General features: G+C 38.7%; 1 protein-coding gene across 13 annotated transcripts in view; it reads left to right on the top strand.

Moving 5' to 3' along the window:
- Positions 1 to 17277, top strand: part of BPTF (bromodomain PHD finger transcription factor) — a 148841-nt gene that overhangs the window by 32546 nt on the left and 99018 nt on the right. For 11 of the 13 annotated variants that reach the window (XM_037993313.2, XM_037993308.2, XM_037993320.2 and 8 more), the window contains exons 3-5: positions 7097 to 7320; positions 15169 to 15372; positions 15908 to 16096. In XM_037993313.2, coding sequence (XP_037849241.1) covers positions 7097 to 7320; positions 15169 to 15372; positions 15908 to 16096 — 617 coding nt within the window. The remainder of the gene's footprint in view (positions 1 to 7096; positions 7321 to 15168; positions 15373 to 15907; positions 16097 to 17277) is intronic. The other 2 variants (XM_037993316.2, XM_037993314.2) reach the window with 1 other exon arrangement.

Raw genomic sequence — 17277 nt, 5'->3', positions numbered from 1 at the left:
AGGCCGAGACGGGCGGATCACGAGGTCAGGAGATCGAGACCATCCTGGCTGACACAGTGAAACCCCGTCTCTACTAAAAAATACAAAAAAACTAGCCGGGTGAGGTGGCGGGCGCCTGTATTCCCAGCTACTCGGGAGGCTGAGGCAGAAGAATGGCGTGAACCTGGTAGGCGGAGCTTGCAGTGAGCCGAGATCCAGCCACTGCACTCCAGCCTGGGCTACAGAGCGAGACTCTGCCTCAAAAAAAAAAAGAAAAAAAAAAAGAACCTGGAATTTTTTTCAGAGCATGTTTTATGAGAGTATTTTCAGTACCTTATTTTATACTGTAGTCTAGTTTTCAAACCATCTTCTTGAGAAGTCTGCAACTTGCATTGTTTTAGCTGTTAAAACCAGTGCTTTATAACTTGGGGAGAAAGATCCTAAAATGGTTTTTGTTGTATCTGCAGTGAGTATTTATGAAATCTTAACAAATTTGAAATAAAGGCATTCTTAGAAAATCTAAACTAAGTGGCATTTCAGAAAAGTTCTGTTTCCTGATATATCAGTATCAATATACGAAACAGCATTCAGGGAAGCAAAATATATACTATTTTATAGTTACATAAATGCAAACCTTTGAAATCACATGACTCAGATGACTTTTTAATACCTGTGGGTGAATTTTTGATGCATTATTGAGGAAATCAAATATTTTATTTTTCTTAGTGCAACAGTAAAATTCTTAAGTTATGTTTGTCAATAAAACTGTTCATTTAAGTTTATTTGCTTTAAAAGCTATAGTTGTCATTCAAATTGCCTTTTTGATGCTTAATAAAGTGCACAGATTTTAAAGATGATTTCAGGCAAATAGGATATCTTTTTCTATGCTGTGATATTTTGAGTATTTTTCTATGTAAAATCAAGTAGGAAACTTTAAACATAGTGATAATTAAGTATTCTGTGTCAACAATTTTGACAAATCTGAAAGATTTTACATCATTTTTGAAAATGAGATTAAAATAATTTCAGTTTAACTGTACCTTTGTGGTAGATTGTATGTGGACTCCTGGTGATGATTTTAATACCATGTAAAATTTTCACACAGTTAATAGTATGCAGAGGTTTTAATTGTAATGTTAGCAATTTATAGAAATTAAGTTTTCCATTATTGCTTTTAATAAGTGCTTAAAATATGTTATTTGTATAGATTGGTGAAGCATATAATAAAAAAAGGTTCTTATATATGAATTTATAGTCCACCTGAGGAGCCAAGACATACTCAGTGTATAACTTAGAGGCCAGTTTTCATTCATTATGTAAGTGGGCCAGTCTTTCTTAACTATTGCTTTTATCCTGTCAATCCTTTGAAATTGGGACCTACTGAAATAGAAATTACCAGATTAGATTAGCACATTTTTCTGTCACTCTCCATTCTAAACAAAATTATGCGAACACAGCATTATATATATATTTTTTTGTAGCGAGAGAGTCTATGTTGCCAGGCTGGTCTCGAACTCCTGGGCTCAAGCGATCCTCCAGCCTTGGCCTCCCAAAGTGCTAGGATTACAACAGGCGTGAACCACTATACGCCTTTAAATGGCATTTTAAAAATCTGTATTCTTTTTAGTTTCCGAATGAACTAAACTGTGCTTTTAAATCTATCCAGCTTTTCTACTCCCCATTCTAGGTACAAGCCACATATTAACTTACTGACTTTAGTTGCCATCAGACCTGTGTCTGAATTTCTTCTGTCCGCGTTCAGTTCTGTATGTCCAGCAGACTCCTGGACGTGTCCACAAAGCAAGCACCTCAAAGATGTTTAAAACTGAACTCATCATTTCCCCCCATTACCTACTCTTTGTCCAGTGTTCTCATCTTAGTAAATGGGATTACTGTCCCACCAGCTGCTCAAACTAGAAATATGGGAATAAACTTTTTCCTTTATTGTTTGTTATGCCTTTAAAATAAATATTGAATCAGTTTCTCTCCGTTCCCACTGTCCCTCCATGATACAAGCCAGTGTCATCTTCATTAGACTAGTCAGTCACCCTGAAGTGGTCAAGTGGTCTATATGTAACCCCCTACCCCAACCCTCCAAAAAATTTTTTTTTTTTTTGAGATGGAGTCTCACCCATGCTGGAGTGCAGTGGCCCAATCTCGGCTCACTGCAACCCCCTATCTCCCAGATTCAAGCGATTCTTGTACTTTAGCCTCCCGAGTAGGTGGGATTACAACTACTAATTTTGTAGTTTTAGCAGAGACGGGGTTTCACCATGTTGGCCAGGCTGATACTGAACTCCTGACCTCAGGTGATCAACCTGCCTTGGCCTCCCAGCGTGCTGGGATTACAGATGTGAGCCACTATGTCCAGCCACACATAGCTGGATGATTTTTTAAAACAGCAATTTTGATCAAGTCTCCTTTCCCCTAAGTTGAAAAACCTTTTAATTACAATTATTTCCATTTGCTGTTAACAGAAACTTCAGACTCTTTAACACAGATCCCTAACTTTGTACATTTAATTATCTTGGTTTCTAACACTTAAAACCAAATAAAAAGCAAACAAAAGCACCTAAAAACCTGTTGGCTAACTAACTCATTCTTCAGGTCTCAGCCTATTTATGCTACCTCCTAGAGCTTCCTTTGCCTGCCCCCTTTCTTTCCCTGAACCCCTTTTTCTCTTGCATCCTGAAATACTACTTTTTTAAACACCCATCCTACCAATAGTTTTTTTGTTTTGTTTTGTTTTTTGAGACAAGTCTCACTTTGTTGCCCAGGTTGGAGTGCGGTGGCACAACCTCGGCTCACTGCAACCTCCGCTTCCCAGGTTCAAGTGATTCTCCTGCCTTAGCCTCCCAAGTAGCTGGGATTACAGGTACCCACCACCACACCTGGCTAATTTTTGTATTTTTAGTAGAGATGGGATATCACCATGTTGGCCAGGCAGGTCTTGAACTCCCGACCTCAGGTGATCCACCTGCCTCAGCCTGCCAAAGTGCCAGGATTGCAGGTGTGAGCCACCACGCCCAGCCCAGTTATTTGTTTTAAGGTAAATATTATATATTTCATAAGGTGAGGAAAATGATGACAACTATGTATGTTATACCCACGAAGTGCTGGTACTACTATAAACACTTTATATATTTTAATTAATTCTAACTACAGCGTCTTCCAGGATACATACCATCACCCTGTCTTTCAGATGGAGAGACTGAGGCATAGAGAGTTTTAAGTAATTTATCCAAGATCACACAACTACTAAGTGATAGAATCGGGATTTGAACCCAGGCATTCAGGCTCCAGAATGTGCTCCTAAGCACTACTTGGGCTGTTTGACGAAGAGCTTAGGACCTAGCTTTTGTCTTTAATTGCTGAATTGCTAGTTGTATCAGTTTCCTGCGGCTGCTATAACAAAGTACTATAAAACTGGGTAGTTTAAAACAGTAGAAATTGATTATTTAACAGTTTTGGAGATAGAAGTCTGAACTCAAAGGTGTCAGCGGGGCCATGCTCCCTCTGCAGGCCCTAGGAAAAAATCCTTGCTTTTTTTGACCTTTTCTAGCTTCTAGCACCCCAAGTGTCCTTGGCTTGCTGGCAGCATAATTCCAATCTTGCTGTCACCATCTTTTCAAGGCAGCCTAGGTTTTTTTAATCAACCATCTAACAGTTCTTCCAGCCTCTTCCCATTACTCAATTCTAAAACCCCTTTCACATTTTTGAGTATGTTAGCAGTAAGCACCCTACTTCCCGTACCAAAAGTTGAGAGTTTCCTAGGGCCACCATTACAAAGTACCACAAATGGGGTGGCTTTAAAAAAATATGAATTTATTGTCTCACAGTCCTGGAGGCCAGAAGTCTAAAATCATAAGTCAGTAGGGTTGGTTTTTCTGCAGACTGTCAAAGAGAATCTGTTCCATGCCTGTCTCCTAGCTTTTGGCAGTCCTTGGCCTTTCTTGGTTTACAGACAGACACATCACTCCAATCTCTGCCTCTATGCTACCTTCTTTTCTTTTTCTTTTTTTTTTTTTTTGAGACATGCAGTCTCTGTCACCCAGGCTGCAGTCCAGTGGCAGGATCTCGGCTCACTGCAACCTCCACCTCCCAGGTTCAAGCGATTCTCCTGCCTCTGCCTCCTGAGTAGCTGGGACTACAGGCGCCCGCCACCACTCCTGGCCAATTTTTTGTATTTTTAGTAGAGACGGGGTTTCACCGTATTAGCCAGGATGGTCTCCATCTCCTGACGTTGTGATCTGCCCGCCTCGGCCTTCTCAAGTGCTGTGTTTACAGGCATCATCCACCTCACCCGGCCCATTACCTTCTTTTCTGTGTCACCCTGGGTCCTCTCCTTTTCTAAGGATACCAGTCGTTTGACTTAGGGGCCACCCTAAATCCAGGATGAATTTTTTCCTTAACTAATTACATCTGCAAAGACCCTATTTCCAAATAAGATCACGTCCTGAGGTTTTAGGTGGACATGAACTTTAGGAGACATTGTTCAACTCATCTCACTAGTGTTCTTTACTCTTCATTTCTATGGGTTTGTTTAGAAATGAAACTTGAAACTTATTGTTAGTCATTAACCTTTATTTATCTAACCTAGGTAAAAGTCAAAGAAGCTTTAAAATGTAGACATATAATATGTATCTTTACTCTTAATTATATTTGTAGCAAACCTTTTCTTGCCAGCCTGTCTTGTCTTTGCCACCCTATGAGTCCTTGAGAATGTGTGCCGAGTGGTAACTTCAGGGAAGCCGGGCCAGTTTGGGTGAACCTGAGGAACATGGTAGGCCTTGTAAGAACCAGAGCTTCTACAGAACCACATTATAACTCCAAAACCAAATATACATACGTAATGTATATTTGTACCGAAAGCTGTTGTTACTTTTACAGTGACAGATAATTTTGATAATATAAACTGTATATAGGCCAAGTAACTAAGTATTAAAAAAACAACTTTTCAGCCCAGTGCGGTGGCTCATGGCTGTAATCCCAGCCCTTTAGGAGGTCAAGGTGGGCAGATTGCTTGAGGCCAGAAGTTCAAGACTATCCTGGCCAACATGGCGAAACCCTGTCTCTACTGACAATAAAAAAAATTAGCTGAGCGTGGTGGTGCGTGCCTGTAAATCCCACCTTCTTCAGAGGCTGAGGCATGGGAAATTCTTGAACCCGGGAGGCAGAGGTTGCAGTGAGCCTAGATTGTGCCACTGCACTCCAGCCTGGATGACGGAGCGAGACTCTGTCAAAAAAAAAAAAAAAAAAGCCTAGCCACGGTGCCTCATGCTTGTAATCCCAGCACTTTGGGAGGCTGAGGCAGGCGGATCGTGAGGTCAGGAGTTTGAGACCAGCCTGACCAACATAGTGAAACTCCGTCTCTACTAAAAACACAAAAATTAGCTGGGTGTGGTGGCATGCGCCTGTAGTCGCAGCTACTCAGGAGGCTGAGGCAAGAGAATTGCTTGAACCTGGGAGGTGGAAATTGTAGTGAGTCAAGATTGCACCACTGCCCTCCAGCCTGGGCAACAGAGCGAGACTCCGTCACAAAAAAGAAAAAAGAAAAAAATTAAAACAGACCAGAAAAACCCCCAACTTTTCTTTGATTGGATTAGTAGGTATTTGCTGTTTTGCTACTTTATGCTTTAATGAATTTATCTTTCTGTGGCTTCAAGAAGAAAAATATTAAGTCAGTGAAGACCGTACAGGTTGAGTATCCCTTATCTAAAATGCTTTGGATCAGAAGTATTACGGGCTTTGGAATATTTGCATTATACTTACCAGTTGGTCATTCCTAATATGAAAATCTGAAATGCTCCAATGAGCATTTCCTTTGAATGGCATGTTGGCACTCAAAAACGTTTGGATCTTAGAGCATTTTGGATTTCAGATTTTCAGATTAAGGGTACTCCACCTATATCCTTTTATTTATCTGTGATTTAATGTAGGCCTTCTTTCTTCAGAATTACTGAATGACTCCTTCCTGGAATGCTGCTAAATTGTTTTTCATTTATTACCTTAATAATAATATTGAACATTTATCGATCACTGATGTGCCCAGGCACTGTGGTAGATGCCTTATTGTTACACCCTTAAGTCTTATAGTGGCCCGCAGGCAGGTTTTATTATATCCTCATTTTACAAGTGAGGTAAATAGAATGGCTTAGAGACTCAGAGAGCTTGTATCTTGTCCATGTCCACATATCTTATAAGCAAATGAGTGTATTTAAAGCCAGATCTCTCCTAAAGCCCAGTTCTTTCAGTTCCCTCAGTTTGCCATTGAGTAAACAGGGAAATCAGACTCACATCAGGTGCCTCACACATACTCTAGAATTCGTTTTGAGTGGGGACAGAAATACCATTGTATGTTTCTCTACGTCTAGTCCCAGACATTAATTTGCCTGTTTGATTTAAGTTAGTGACCATCTTTGTTAAAGTCTTTAACTCCGTTAAAAGTGAATGGAACTTTAGGAGAGTTTTAGGCAGGAGAGGAAGCTCCCCTTCTCTCCAGTTTGGGCTTCGATTGTCCAGAAGTAGAGAAGAGGGATGAGATATTACTTGAGATAACCCCTTCAAGAACCAGAACTTAGCAAAGCATTTACACCATTTTGTTAATATATCTAAACTATATCATAAAGTTAGCTGGCTATCGTGGCACATGTCTGTAGTCCTAGCTACGTGGGAGGCTGAGGCAGGAGAATTGCTTGAGCCTAGGAGTCTTGAGTATGCGGTGAACTGTGATGGTTCCACTGCACTCTAGCCTAGGCGACAAAGTGAGGCCCTGTCTCTAAAATAAATTTATTTTATTCTAAAGTAATTCTAAATACATTCTTCTCATCATATTGTTACATTGATGATCTTAAAGTTGATTGAGATGTAGCTGAAACTGGCTTCCACAAAGTACTCTCACATGGTTCTGAATTTTGAGGTCATCTTTCTTTGTGTCATGTTTTTTAGATGTCCTTTCTCAGAGTAAATCAAGTCTGAATAAGACCTGCAGGGATTTCTTGTGAGCACCTATGTTGAGTTTTAGTGCATAAGCTTTGTTTTAACTTTTCACTGGGTAGATGAACTGTCAGATAAGTGGCATTATGTGTAACATATATTTTCCCCTATTTTTAAACAGAGAAGAAGATACAGAAAATGAAAATGAAAAGAAAATTTGGTACTACAGCACAAAGGTCCAGCTTGCAGAATTAATTGACTGTCTAGACAAAGATTATTGGGAAGCAGAACTCTGCAAAATTCTAGAAGAAATGCGTGAAGAAATCCACCGACACATGGACATAACTGAAGACCTGACCAATAAGGCTCGGGGCAGTAACAAATCCTTTCTGGCGGCAGCTAATGGTGAGAGGGGCATTTTCTCATTTTATTTTTGTTAGGTCTGAGCTAAACTGTTGGTATGAAATCACTGCAAAATTTGAAAATAAAGTTTTCAAGAACAGTTATGCATTGCTTAATGATGGGGATACATTCTGAAAAATGTGTCATTTGGCGATGTTATCATTGTGTGAACATCACAGAGTACACTTACACAAACCATACACCTAGGTTATATGGCATAGCCTATTGCTGCCAGACTGCAAACCTGTACGTCATGTGACTGTCCTGAATCCCATAGGCAGTTGTAGCACAATGGCAGGGATTTATGTATCTAAGCATATCTGCACTTTTCAAAAGGTAATACATATAATCTTATGGGATCACCGTCATGTATGTGGTTCCTGGTGAACGGAAACATTGTGCAGTACATGACTGTGTATATTTTACTTTTGTTCTCCATATTTCATTTTCCCAAGAGAACCTTGTTCATTCCCACATAAATTAGGCATGCTATACATTTGAGTGTTTTATTTCTGCCTTGGGTCATTACTAATATTCCCTAAAATGTTAGTTTGTTTCTTTAATTCAAGTGTCTTATTAAACTTCTTTGACATTCCAGTTTTTAATTTTAAGAAATAATATTCTTTTTGAACTTTTTGCCTTTCTAAAAAATAAAACTTTGAATTTTAGAAAAGTTTTAGATTTATACAAAAGTTGCAAAGTTGGTAAAGGGTTTCCATATATCCTACACTTGGTTGCCCCTGTTACAACTAATGGACCAGTATGGATACACTGTTATTAACTCAAGTCCGTATTTTATTCAGATTTTTTTAGTTTTTGCCTGATGTCCTTCTTCTGCCTCGTGATCCTATACCACGTGATACTTAGTCATCATGTTTTCCTCTGGATTGTCGGTTTCTCAGACGTTCCTTGTTTTTGATGGCCTTGACAGTTTGGGGGAGTACTGATTAGGTATTTTGTAGAAAGCCCTCATGATGGGTTTTTCTCATGGTTAGCCTAGGTTTTTGCATTTTTGGGGAGGAAGACCACAGAGGTGAAGTACAATTCTCATCTTCTTATCAAGAGTGCATGCTGTCCTCATGACTTATCACTGATGATGTCAACTTTGGTCCCCTGGTTGAGGCAGTGTTTGTCAGGTTTCTCCACATCCTCCCCCATCCCCTCAACCCCCCAATACTGTACTTTCTGGAAGTAAGTCACTGTAAACAGCCACACTTAGGGGGTGGGGAGTTATGTTCTACCTTCTTGAAGGGACAATATCTACATAAATTATTTGGAATTTTTCTGCACAGGAGATTTGTTTATTCATTTATTTTTTCAGCATTTATTTCTATGAGTATACATTCATGGATATTTTATACTTATTGGATTATAACTGGATATTTATTAGGTCATAATTCAATGTTACCTTACTTATTTTGTTACTCAACTCTTTATTTTTTTAAGTTATAAATATATACATGTCTCAAAAGTTTAAATAGTATAAAGGGTATGCTGTGAAAAATCAATCAATCTCCTTCATAATCTCCAATCTGACCTTCCTTTCTCCGGAGGCAGTCACTATTGCTATATATTTTTTTGTGCTGCCAGATGTATTCTGTGCATGTTTAATAAATACTACCTTTGTTTAATATAGCCATCACTCAGTATTCTCAGTATTCTCATCACTCAGTATTCTCAAGGATTGCTTCCAGAGCCCTCTGCAGATAGCAAAATCCGTGGATGCCCAAGTCCTGCAGTCGGCCATGTGGAATCTACTGATATGAAAAGTTGGCATTCCATATCTAAGGGTTCTGCATCCTGAGAATACTGTATTTTCAATTTGAGGTTGGTTGAATCCAAGGATGCAGAACCTTTGGCCACAGAGGGCCAACTGTAGTGCCTTTTAAGTTTTAACTTAGATGAAATGATTAGGTAAGATTCTGCAAGTACACTTTTAAGTGCCTGATTCTGAGTTCTGCTCTTCTGCATACATTATCTGCTATACATATAATCTTATTAATTTTCCCCATTCTCCATTTGCTTAAAAATGGAATGTTTATATTTAATAAAGATACCCAGATAGCTGTATCCACGCTTGTTCTCACATATTCTGCATCAATATTCCTGTGAATTCATGCATATTTTTGGAGAATGATAGGCTCTCACATATAAATACTCTTTGGCGCAAATATACTTGGTCTTCAGAAAAAAGCATTCTTAGTTACCATGAATTATATTTATTCATATCTGGTAGTTGAAAGTATTTCTCTATTAGATCTGTTTAGGAAAATGTGTAATTTTTTTATTAGAAAAGTTTCAGTGTTCAGAAGTCTTTGGGAGATCAGTAATTGCAGTAACACAATCTCAGCCTTAGTCTCCCCTCCATATAGATCAAATCATAGGCAATTTTATTAATTTCAGCCAGCTCACTTCCCCCCTTAATTTCCTTTTGTGACTCATGGCATTAAAATAGACCAATCCCTTTTTGCTCTCCTGTGTTTTAGCACAACAACGGAGAACCATCTTCAGTCCCCTAAAAGGCAGTGTGAGATTTTATAAAGTACATTGAATTAAAATATTTTCCAGAATAAAAAATAAAAATGGAAAAAAACAAAAAGAAAAATGTATTTTCTGTGTATTATATATACAGTATAATCATAATTAAAGAACAAAATCAAAACAGGAATGGACAATCAAGTATTAAGTGATTTGATGTGGGGGAATGTAAAAACCTAAAAATGTTAATATAGGGGAATTGATAAATTTCATTATGAAGTATCATGTGATAGAACACTACGTGTTGGAGAGTTAAGTAAAGTACCATTCAAAAACTGTGTGAGATACTTAAATTCTCTTCCTCTAAATAACCAACTGGATTAGGTTTTATCATTAAAAAATAACCAATTAGCATAGTAAAATTGTAGTTGGTTTCCTTTTCGTATTTTTTGCATTTCCTACAATGAGCATGTTATAGTTCAGTATAATTCAGCATGTAACGTACTTTTAAAAATTAGTTAAACCGGCAGGGCAAGGTGGCTCATGCCTGTAATCCCAGCGCTTTGGGAGACTGGGGCGGGCAGATCATGAGGTCAGGAGATCGAGACCATCCTGGCTAACATGATGAAACCCTGTCTCTACTAAAAATACAAACAAACAAAAAAAATTAGCCGGGCGTGGTGGCAGGCACCTGTAGTCCCAGCTACTTGGAAGCCTGAGGCAGGAGAATGGCGTGAATCCGGGAGGCAGAGCTCATAGTGAGCCAGGTGAGCCACTGCACTCCAGCCTGGGTGACAGAGCGAGACTCTGTCTTAAAAAACAAAACAAAATACATTAGTTAAACGTTTTGTAGTAATGGAGAACAACATAGAGAGCATTGAGCTTTAGGCCACAATATGTTCTTAGAAAGTTAGATGAGTAAAATTTGTGTGCTGTGAGATTGCCTTGCAACCTGCAGTTATCCTCTTAGTACTACATGGAGTACATGGAAATAAGGTGAGTTGTACCTTGGGTTTAATGGTGAGATCTGGACCCCAAAAATGACATAAATATTTTTTTCTTTCTTTCCTTTTTTTTTTGGCTAAGGTACAACATCAACCTGGTACTAGAGGAGGGGAGGGATTCATGAGAATTGAAAATTGTTGGGGAAGAGAAGGGGACACTGACATTTTTGAGTGCCTACTGTGGGCCAGGTGCTCAGCTAGGTGTTTTACAATTCTTTAATCCTCTCAGCACCTTTTTTTTTTCTTTTTTCTTTTTTTTTTTTTTTTTTTTTTGAGACGGAGTCTCGCTCATTGCCCAGGCTGAAGTACAGTGGCGCAATCTCCACTCACTGCAAGCTCCGCCTCCTGGGTTCATGCCATTCTCCTGCCTCAGTCTCCCGTGTAGCTGGGACTACAGGTGCCCACCACCGCGCCCGGCTAATTTTTGTATTTTTAGTAGAGACAGGGTTTCACCGTGTTAGCCAAGATGGTCTCGATCTCTTGACCTCGTGATCTGCCCGTCTCGGCCTCCCAAAGTGCTGGGATTACAGGCGTGAGCCACGGCGCCTGGCCCCAGCACCTTTTTAAGGAGTGTATTGTTAATGAATTGAACATTCAAATAGAAGAATTCCCCATTAAAACACCAGTCCACCACTGTTAACCTTTATTTGCTTTCTCTGGTAACCAAAATCTTGGCTATGATAGTCAGTTTAGGACCACCCAGTCCAGGTAAATACCCAAAATAATATATAGTAAAGTTCTTTAACTTTTGGTTTTATGAGATGAAAACAATGGAAACCACTGGGGTTCTGATAATGGCCAAGAATAATTTACAGCTTAACAGGAATTTCAGAATTGTAGCCTGTCCTGATGACTTTGACTTGATGTTAACCTCTCAAACAAAATACTTCATTTCTAATATATAACTCTCTGGTTTTTATACAGACACACATGTCTACCTTAGGAGAGTTTAATTCTATTTTTGATAGTTCAATTTTTCTTCTCCATTTTTCCTCAATATTTTACGAAAAATTTCAAATGTACAGAAAGGTTGAAAAAATTATACAGTTACCAGCCTGATCAACATGGCAAAACCCCGTCTCTACTAAAAATACTGCAATCCCAGCTACTTGGGAAGCTGAGGCAGAAGAATCACTTGAACTCAGAGGTGGAGGTTGCAGTGAGCTGAGATTGTGCCACTGCCCTCCAGCCTGGGCAACAGTGAGACTTTGTCTCAAAAAAAAAAGAAAAGAAAAAAAAGAATGACATAGTAAATACTCATATATTCATTGTCTAGATGTATACTTTATATATTTGTAGCTAAATATACAGCTTACTATATTTGCTTTATCCTGTGCCTGTATGGTAATTATGAAATGCTTTATTTTGCTTATTGGAAGGAAGTTTATTTTTAGAAGAATTTTTTCTAAGTAGAGATGGTTTCTAAAATCTGGTAGGTTAATTATTTAGTTTTGAAAAATGTTCATGCAAAGTGTAGAATATACTTGTTTATAGAATATGCATATTTAGTATAGATGAGATACAATGTAATTTTCTTTCATCCTTTAATGTTTTTCTCTGCTGAACATTTTGGGTCTGTTTTTATTTTTGTTGTTGTTTTGTTGTTTTGTTTTTGTTTTTCTGAGACAGAGTCTCGCTCTGTCACCCAGGCTGGAGTGCAGCGGCATGATCTCAGCTCACTGCAACCTCTGTCTCTTAGGTTCAAGCAATTCTCTTGTCTCAGCCTCCCAAGTAGCTGAGATTACAGGCGTGTGCCACCATGTCTGGCTAATTTTTGTATTTTATGTAGAGACGGGGTTTCACTATGTCAGGCTGGTCTCAAACTTCTAGCCTCAAGTGATTCACCTGCCTTGGCCTCCCGAAGTGCTGGGATTACAGGTGTGAGCCACTGCGCTCGGCCCTATTTTTGGTCTATTTTTCTTACGGCTATGATTGCCATACTTTTTGAACCTGAAACTAGTGTGAATGTGTGTATGTATATACACATATATACGTATACACATATATACAAGAGTGTTTAACAATACAGACTGTTTGAAATTAGAATCTTTATAGAAAATCAGAGAACTATGGTTATGCAACTTGTGCTTTTCAACCAATTTAAATGGTCTAAACTTAGTAGGCAATTAAAACAATTTTTTTGGTTTTATTTTCATTAACTATCACTGGGAAAGTAGGAAGGATGTACAATGATTTGGTTATGAAAAGCTATAGGGTGTAGTTATGTTTCAGAGACGGCCAGGCGTGGTGGCTCATGCCAGTAATCCTAGCACTTTGAGACGGGTGGATCACTTGAGGTCAGGTGTTTGAGACCAGCGTGGCCAACATAGTGAAACCCATCTCTGCTAAAAATACAAAATTAGCCAGGTGTGGTGGTACATGCCTATAGTCCCAGCTACTTGGGAGGCCTAGGTGGGAGAATCACTTGAACCCAGGAGGCGGAGGTTGCAGTGAGTCGAGATTGCGCCACTACACTCCAGACTAGGCAACAGAGTGAGACTCTGTCTCATAAAAAAAGAAAAAAAAGAAAAAGGAAATCTGTTCCTCTAAGACAGACAGATAATCGGTAACTACATTTTCTTTTTCCAAATAAAATGTTCTTTACAATACAGTAATTAAGGGCTGGGCACTGCTCATGCCTGTAATCCTAGTGCTTTGGTAGGCCGAGGCAGGGGGAGTTCAAGACCAGCCTGGGCAACATAATGAGACTCATCTCTATTTTTAAAAAGTTTAAAAAATTAGCCAGGTATGGTGACACGTACCTCTATTTCCGTCTACTTCGGAGGCTGAGGTGGGCGGATCACCTGAGGTCAGGAGTTTAAGACCAGCCTGGCCAACATGGTGAAACCCCATCTCTACTAAAAATACAAAAATTAGCCAGGTATGGTGGCAGGTGCCTGTAATCCCAGCTACTTGGGAGGCAGAGGCAGGAGAATCGCTTGAACCTAGGAGGCAGAGGTTGCAGTGAGCGAGGATTGCGCCATTGCACTTCAGCCTGGGTGACAAGAACAAAACTCTGTCTCAAAAAAAAAGAAAAGAAAAAGAAAAACCGTGTTTCTTCTTATTCACAAATAGTGTACTCTAGTTGGTAAATTTATTTTTATGAGGAAACAGTTTAGCAATTCTGAAACTCTTTTACTGTGTGTACTAGGAATGAACAAATAACTAGATATATTATAATGTGAGCCAGATTTCTCACTGTCAGAGAAGTTACAAATAAGCAAGTGGCAATGGTAAATGAATCCTACACAGACACATAAGCTTTCAGTCATACACATATGTGTCCACACAAATAAATACAGAAATAATATCGATGTGTATGTTTATGACTACATTTCTTAGCTCTGTTGGCTGAGAGACTCTAGAATAGCAACACCCCAGTAGTAACAAGCACACCAAGCACCTAGATTGTGACTTGTCACATCATTCTCCAATTTGTTCTTCAAAAAAGAACAAGGTCTCCTTGGAGAGATGGTGAGTTGTAGGGCTGGGGCAGGGAAAATACAAGGTGAGCCCAGAGCATCTTGTAATACCAGAAAGTGAGAAAATGCTGGCTGGCTGGCTGGCTGGATGGATGGATGGATGAATATGTGTCAAAAGGACACTAGACTCGGAAAAAGTCCCCACTGGCCAAAGCTGAAACAATTTGTGCAACAAAATTAAAAGTGATAGTATCACATGATAAACCAAAGAATATAATTAATATCCATGAGTCCATACTGATACACCATGTGTTCTGTACACTGTGGTGCTTTTATATCCCATGGTCTATAATGTGCCGTAGTATCACTCTATCTAAGTTGAAAGAGGGTAAGTGTACTTAGAGACTTAGTGACTTTCAGAACAGTTAAGGGACTTCAGAAAGAAAGTTGTTTCCAAAAGGGCCTCTGTTTTCTCTTCTTAAAATTGAGGAAATGATGGCCTGGAGAGGTTAGGTAGCTCACCCAAAGTCTCACAGCTAATCCAAGTCAGATTTACAGTGGGTTTTGGGTTTCTAGGTTTTGGTCACTACAGTGTGCTGCCCAGACTGTGGGTCTATGTCAGCTCGTAGTTTTTGTCGTCTGTCACAAATATCTGTATCAAGCCTATATTTTAAAAAGATAGACTAATTTTACTTTTTTAAAAAAAAAAAAAGTAGAGCCCATAATTAGCATGTATTTTCTAGAGGTGAAGGTACACCAAATTGATTGAATTCTGTAAACACAATTTTGTTTGTAATCTTGATTCTTATTTCATAGATCTAATGCTTTAAAAATACTTAATTTTTCCTCCTTAATAACTTGTATTGAAACTCTTAAGTGACATTTGTGGTACTGTTCTGTTTGGTTATATATGGGAATGATTTTTTTGTTTGTTTTACACATTATAGAAGAAATTTTGGAATCCATAAGAGTCAAAAAGGGAGACATTGATAGTGTTAAAAGCCCAGAAGAAACAGAAAAAGACAAGAACGAGACTGAGAGTGACTCTAAAGATGCTGAGAAAAGTAGAGAAGAATTTGAAGATCAGTCCCTTGAAAAAGACAGTGACGACAAAACACCAGACGATGACCCTGAGCAAGGAAAATCTGAGGGTAAAAAAATTACTTGATTAAAAAGAAATATTTCATCAGTGTTATTTATGAAACCTCCAGTTTTACTTGCAAAATGAAAGTGAAATGTTGTAAGCAACTACCTAGTTTAATATTTCTAAAGAGATCAGGATACCATCCCCTCTTGTAACGTGTAACAATTGTAGTGTGTTTTACGTATTAGTGAATTTGCTATAATGTTATATTCATGTCTCTATACTTCCCATTAGTTTGCCATTTCCCTATGAAAAAGTACTATTTTTTATATTATACCAGAATATACGCTTTTGAATGTGATGAAATATGTTCATTTTTATAGTAATTAGTTAAGCATTCTTAATATATTATTAAGTATTCTTAAATACTCTCTGGATTACCTATTGCAGCAATATCTGAGAATCTAATTGCTTTAAAATGGCCATCCAACGGAAACAGGATTTTTGGTGATTGATCATTTAGTAGTTGACTGAATGTGGCCATTTGCCCTGAAGCAATTTTAAAGAATATCTTTAAAGTTTTGTTGTGCATTTTGCTGTAGAGCCAACAGAAGTTGGGGATAAAGGTAACTCTGTGTCAGCAAATCTTGGCGACAACACAACAAATGCATCTTCAGAAGAGACTAGTCCCTCTGAAGGGAGGAGCCCCGTGGGGTGTCTCTCAGAAACCCCTGATAGCAGCAACATGGCAGAGAAGAAGGTGGCATCTGAGCTCCCCCAGGATGTGCCAGGTACAGAGGGCAGCGTATCAATGCCTCTGTAATGGGGGGAATCCTTCCCTTTTGTAGTAAAAGGCGAATGTCACCTGAAACTAAACTGTGTGTTCATTCATGCTGCTTGCTTACAGTGCCATCCCTGTTTGCTAAGTTGTCACCTAACATTTGGAGTTTGATAAATGTCCTCGCAGTTAGTGCTTGAAACTCATCATAATTTTCATGCTTCTTAAACTTCATTTAGCTGGTTTTGTTTAATAGATTTATTTTTATATTTTATCACCAGACCATAGTGGCAGATATTTTGGTTTTAATTACTTATGTACTAATGGCTCAATGTTGAATGATCTGACCTTTCCAGTTCTGTAGATACTAACAAATTAATTTTATGTTTGCATGTGCTCGTGTAATATTTATAACATTTCAAATCGTAGTGTTATGGTAGAAAATCATTATCACAGAACATTGTTGTCAGATGTATTTTGACATAAAAATGTAAGTTGACCAGTAATTCGTATTTTCAGTTTTTGAAATTAAAGTTATACGTCAAGTAAGTTGTAGCACACCAAGAATGTCCTGTTGCATAACATGAAGGATTTTGACAACCAGCAGTTCTTATGGGGACGACTTCCATTTGAGTACTGGTCAACAGTGAGCTGTGTTGCTGAAAACACCAGTTTAACAGGGCGCTACAGATAGGGATGTAAGTGTAAGCTCCAGAAGAACCACAGCAATCAGCAGTAAGTTCACCGTATTTTATACTGATGAGAGATTGGTCCTTAAGATCAAGAACAGGGCCAGGTATGGTGGTTAACACCTGTAATCCCAGCACTTTGGGAGGCCAAGGCAGGTGGATCACCTGAGGTCAGGAGTTCAAGACCAGCCTGACCAACATGTTAAAACCCCATTACCAGATTTTAAAGAGGAGTTTGGTACTTTGGTAAAGTAGATAAACATTTTAATAGGTCCCTGACTTCAGAATATACTAATGGGATATATCAGTGACCAAAATAGATAAGGTCTGGGCCCTTGGTGACTTACATTCTAGTGAGCAGTAGACAGACTTAATAGAGTTCTGACCTTCAGAGAGAATTACCTGCTTCCTTCTGTTTCTGTGGCTCTCTATGCAGTTATTTATTCAGCAGATATTTATTGAGTGCCTACAATGTGCCTGGCAATGTGCTAGACACTTTGTGATG

This window comes from Chlorocebus sabaeus, chromosome 16 (genome assembly GCF_047675955.1).
Source record: "Chlorocebus sabaeus isolate Y175 chromosome 16, mChlSab1.0.hap1, whole genome shotgun sequence".
NCBI classification, from domain to species: Eukaryota; Metazoa; Chordata; class Mammalia; order Primates; family Cercopithecidae; genus Chlorocebus; species Chlorocebus sabaeus.
The sequence above is the reverse complement of the archived record's forward strand: the minus strand, read 5'-3'. Positions and strand labels throughout refer to the sequence as shown.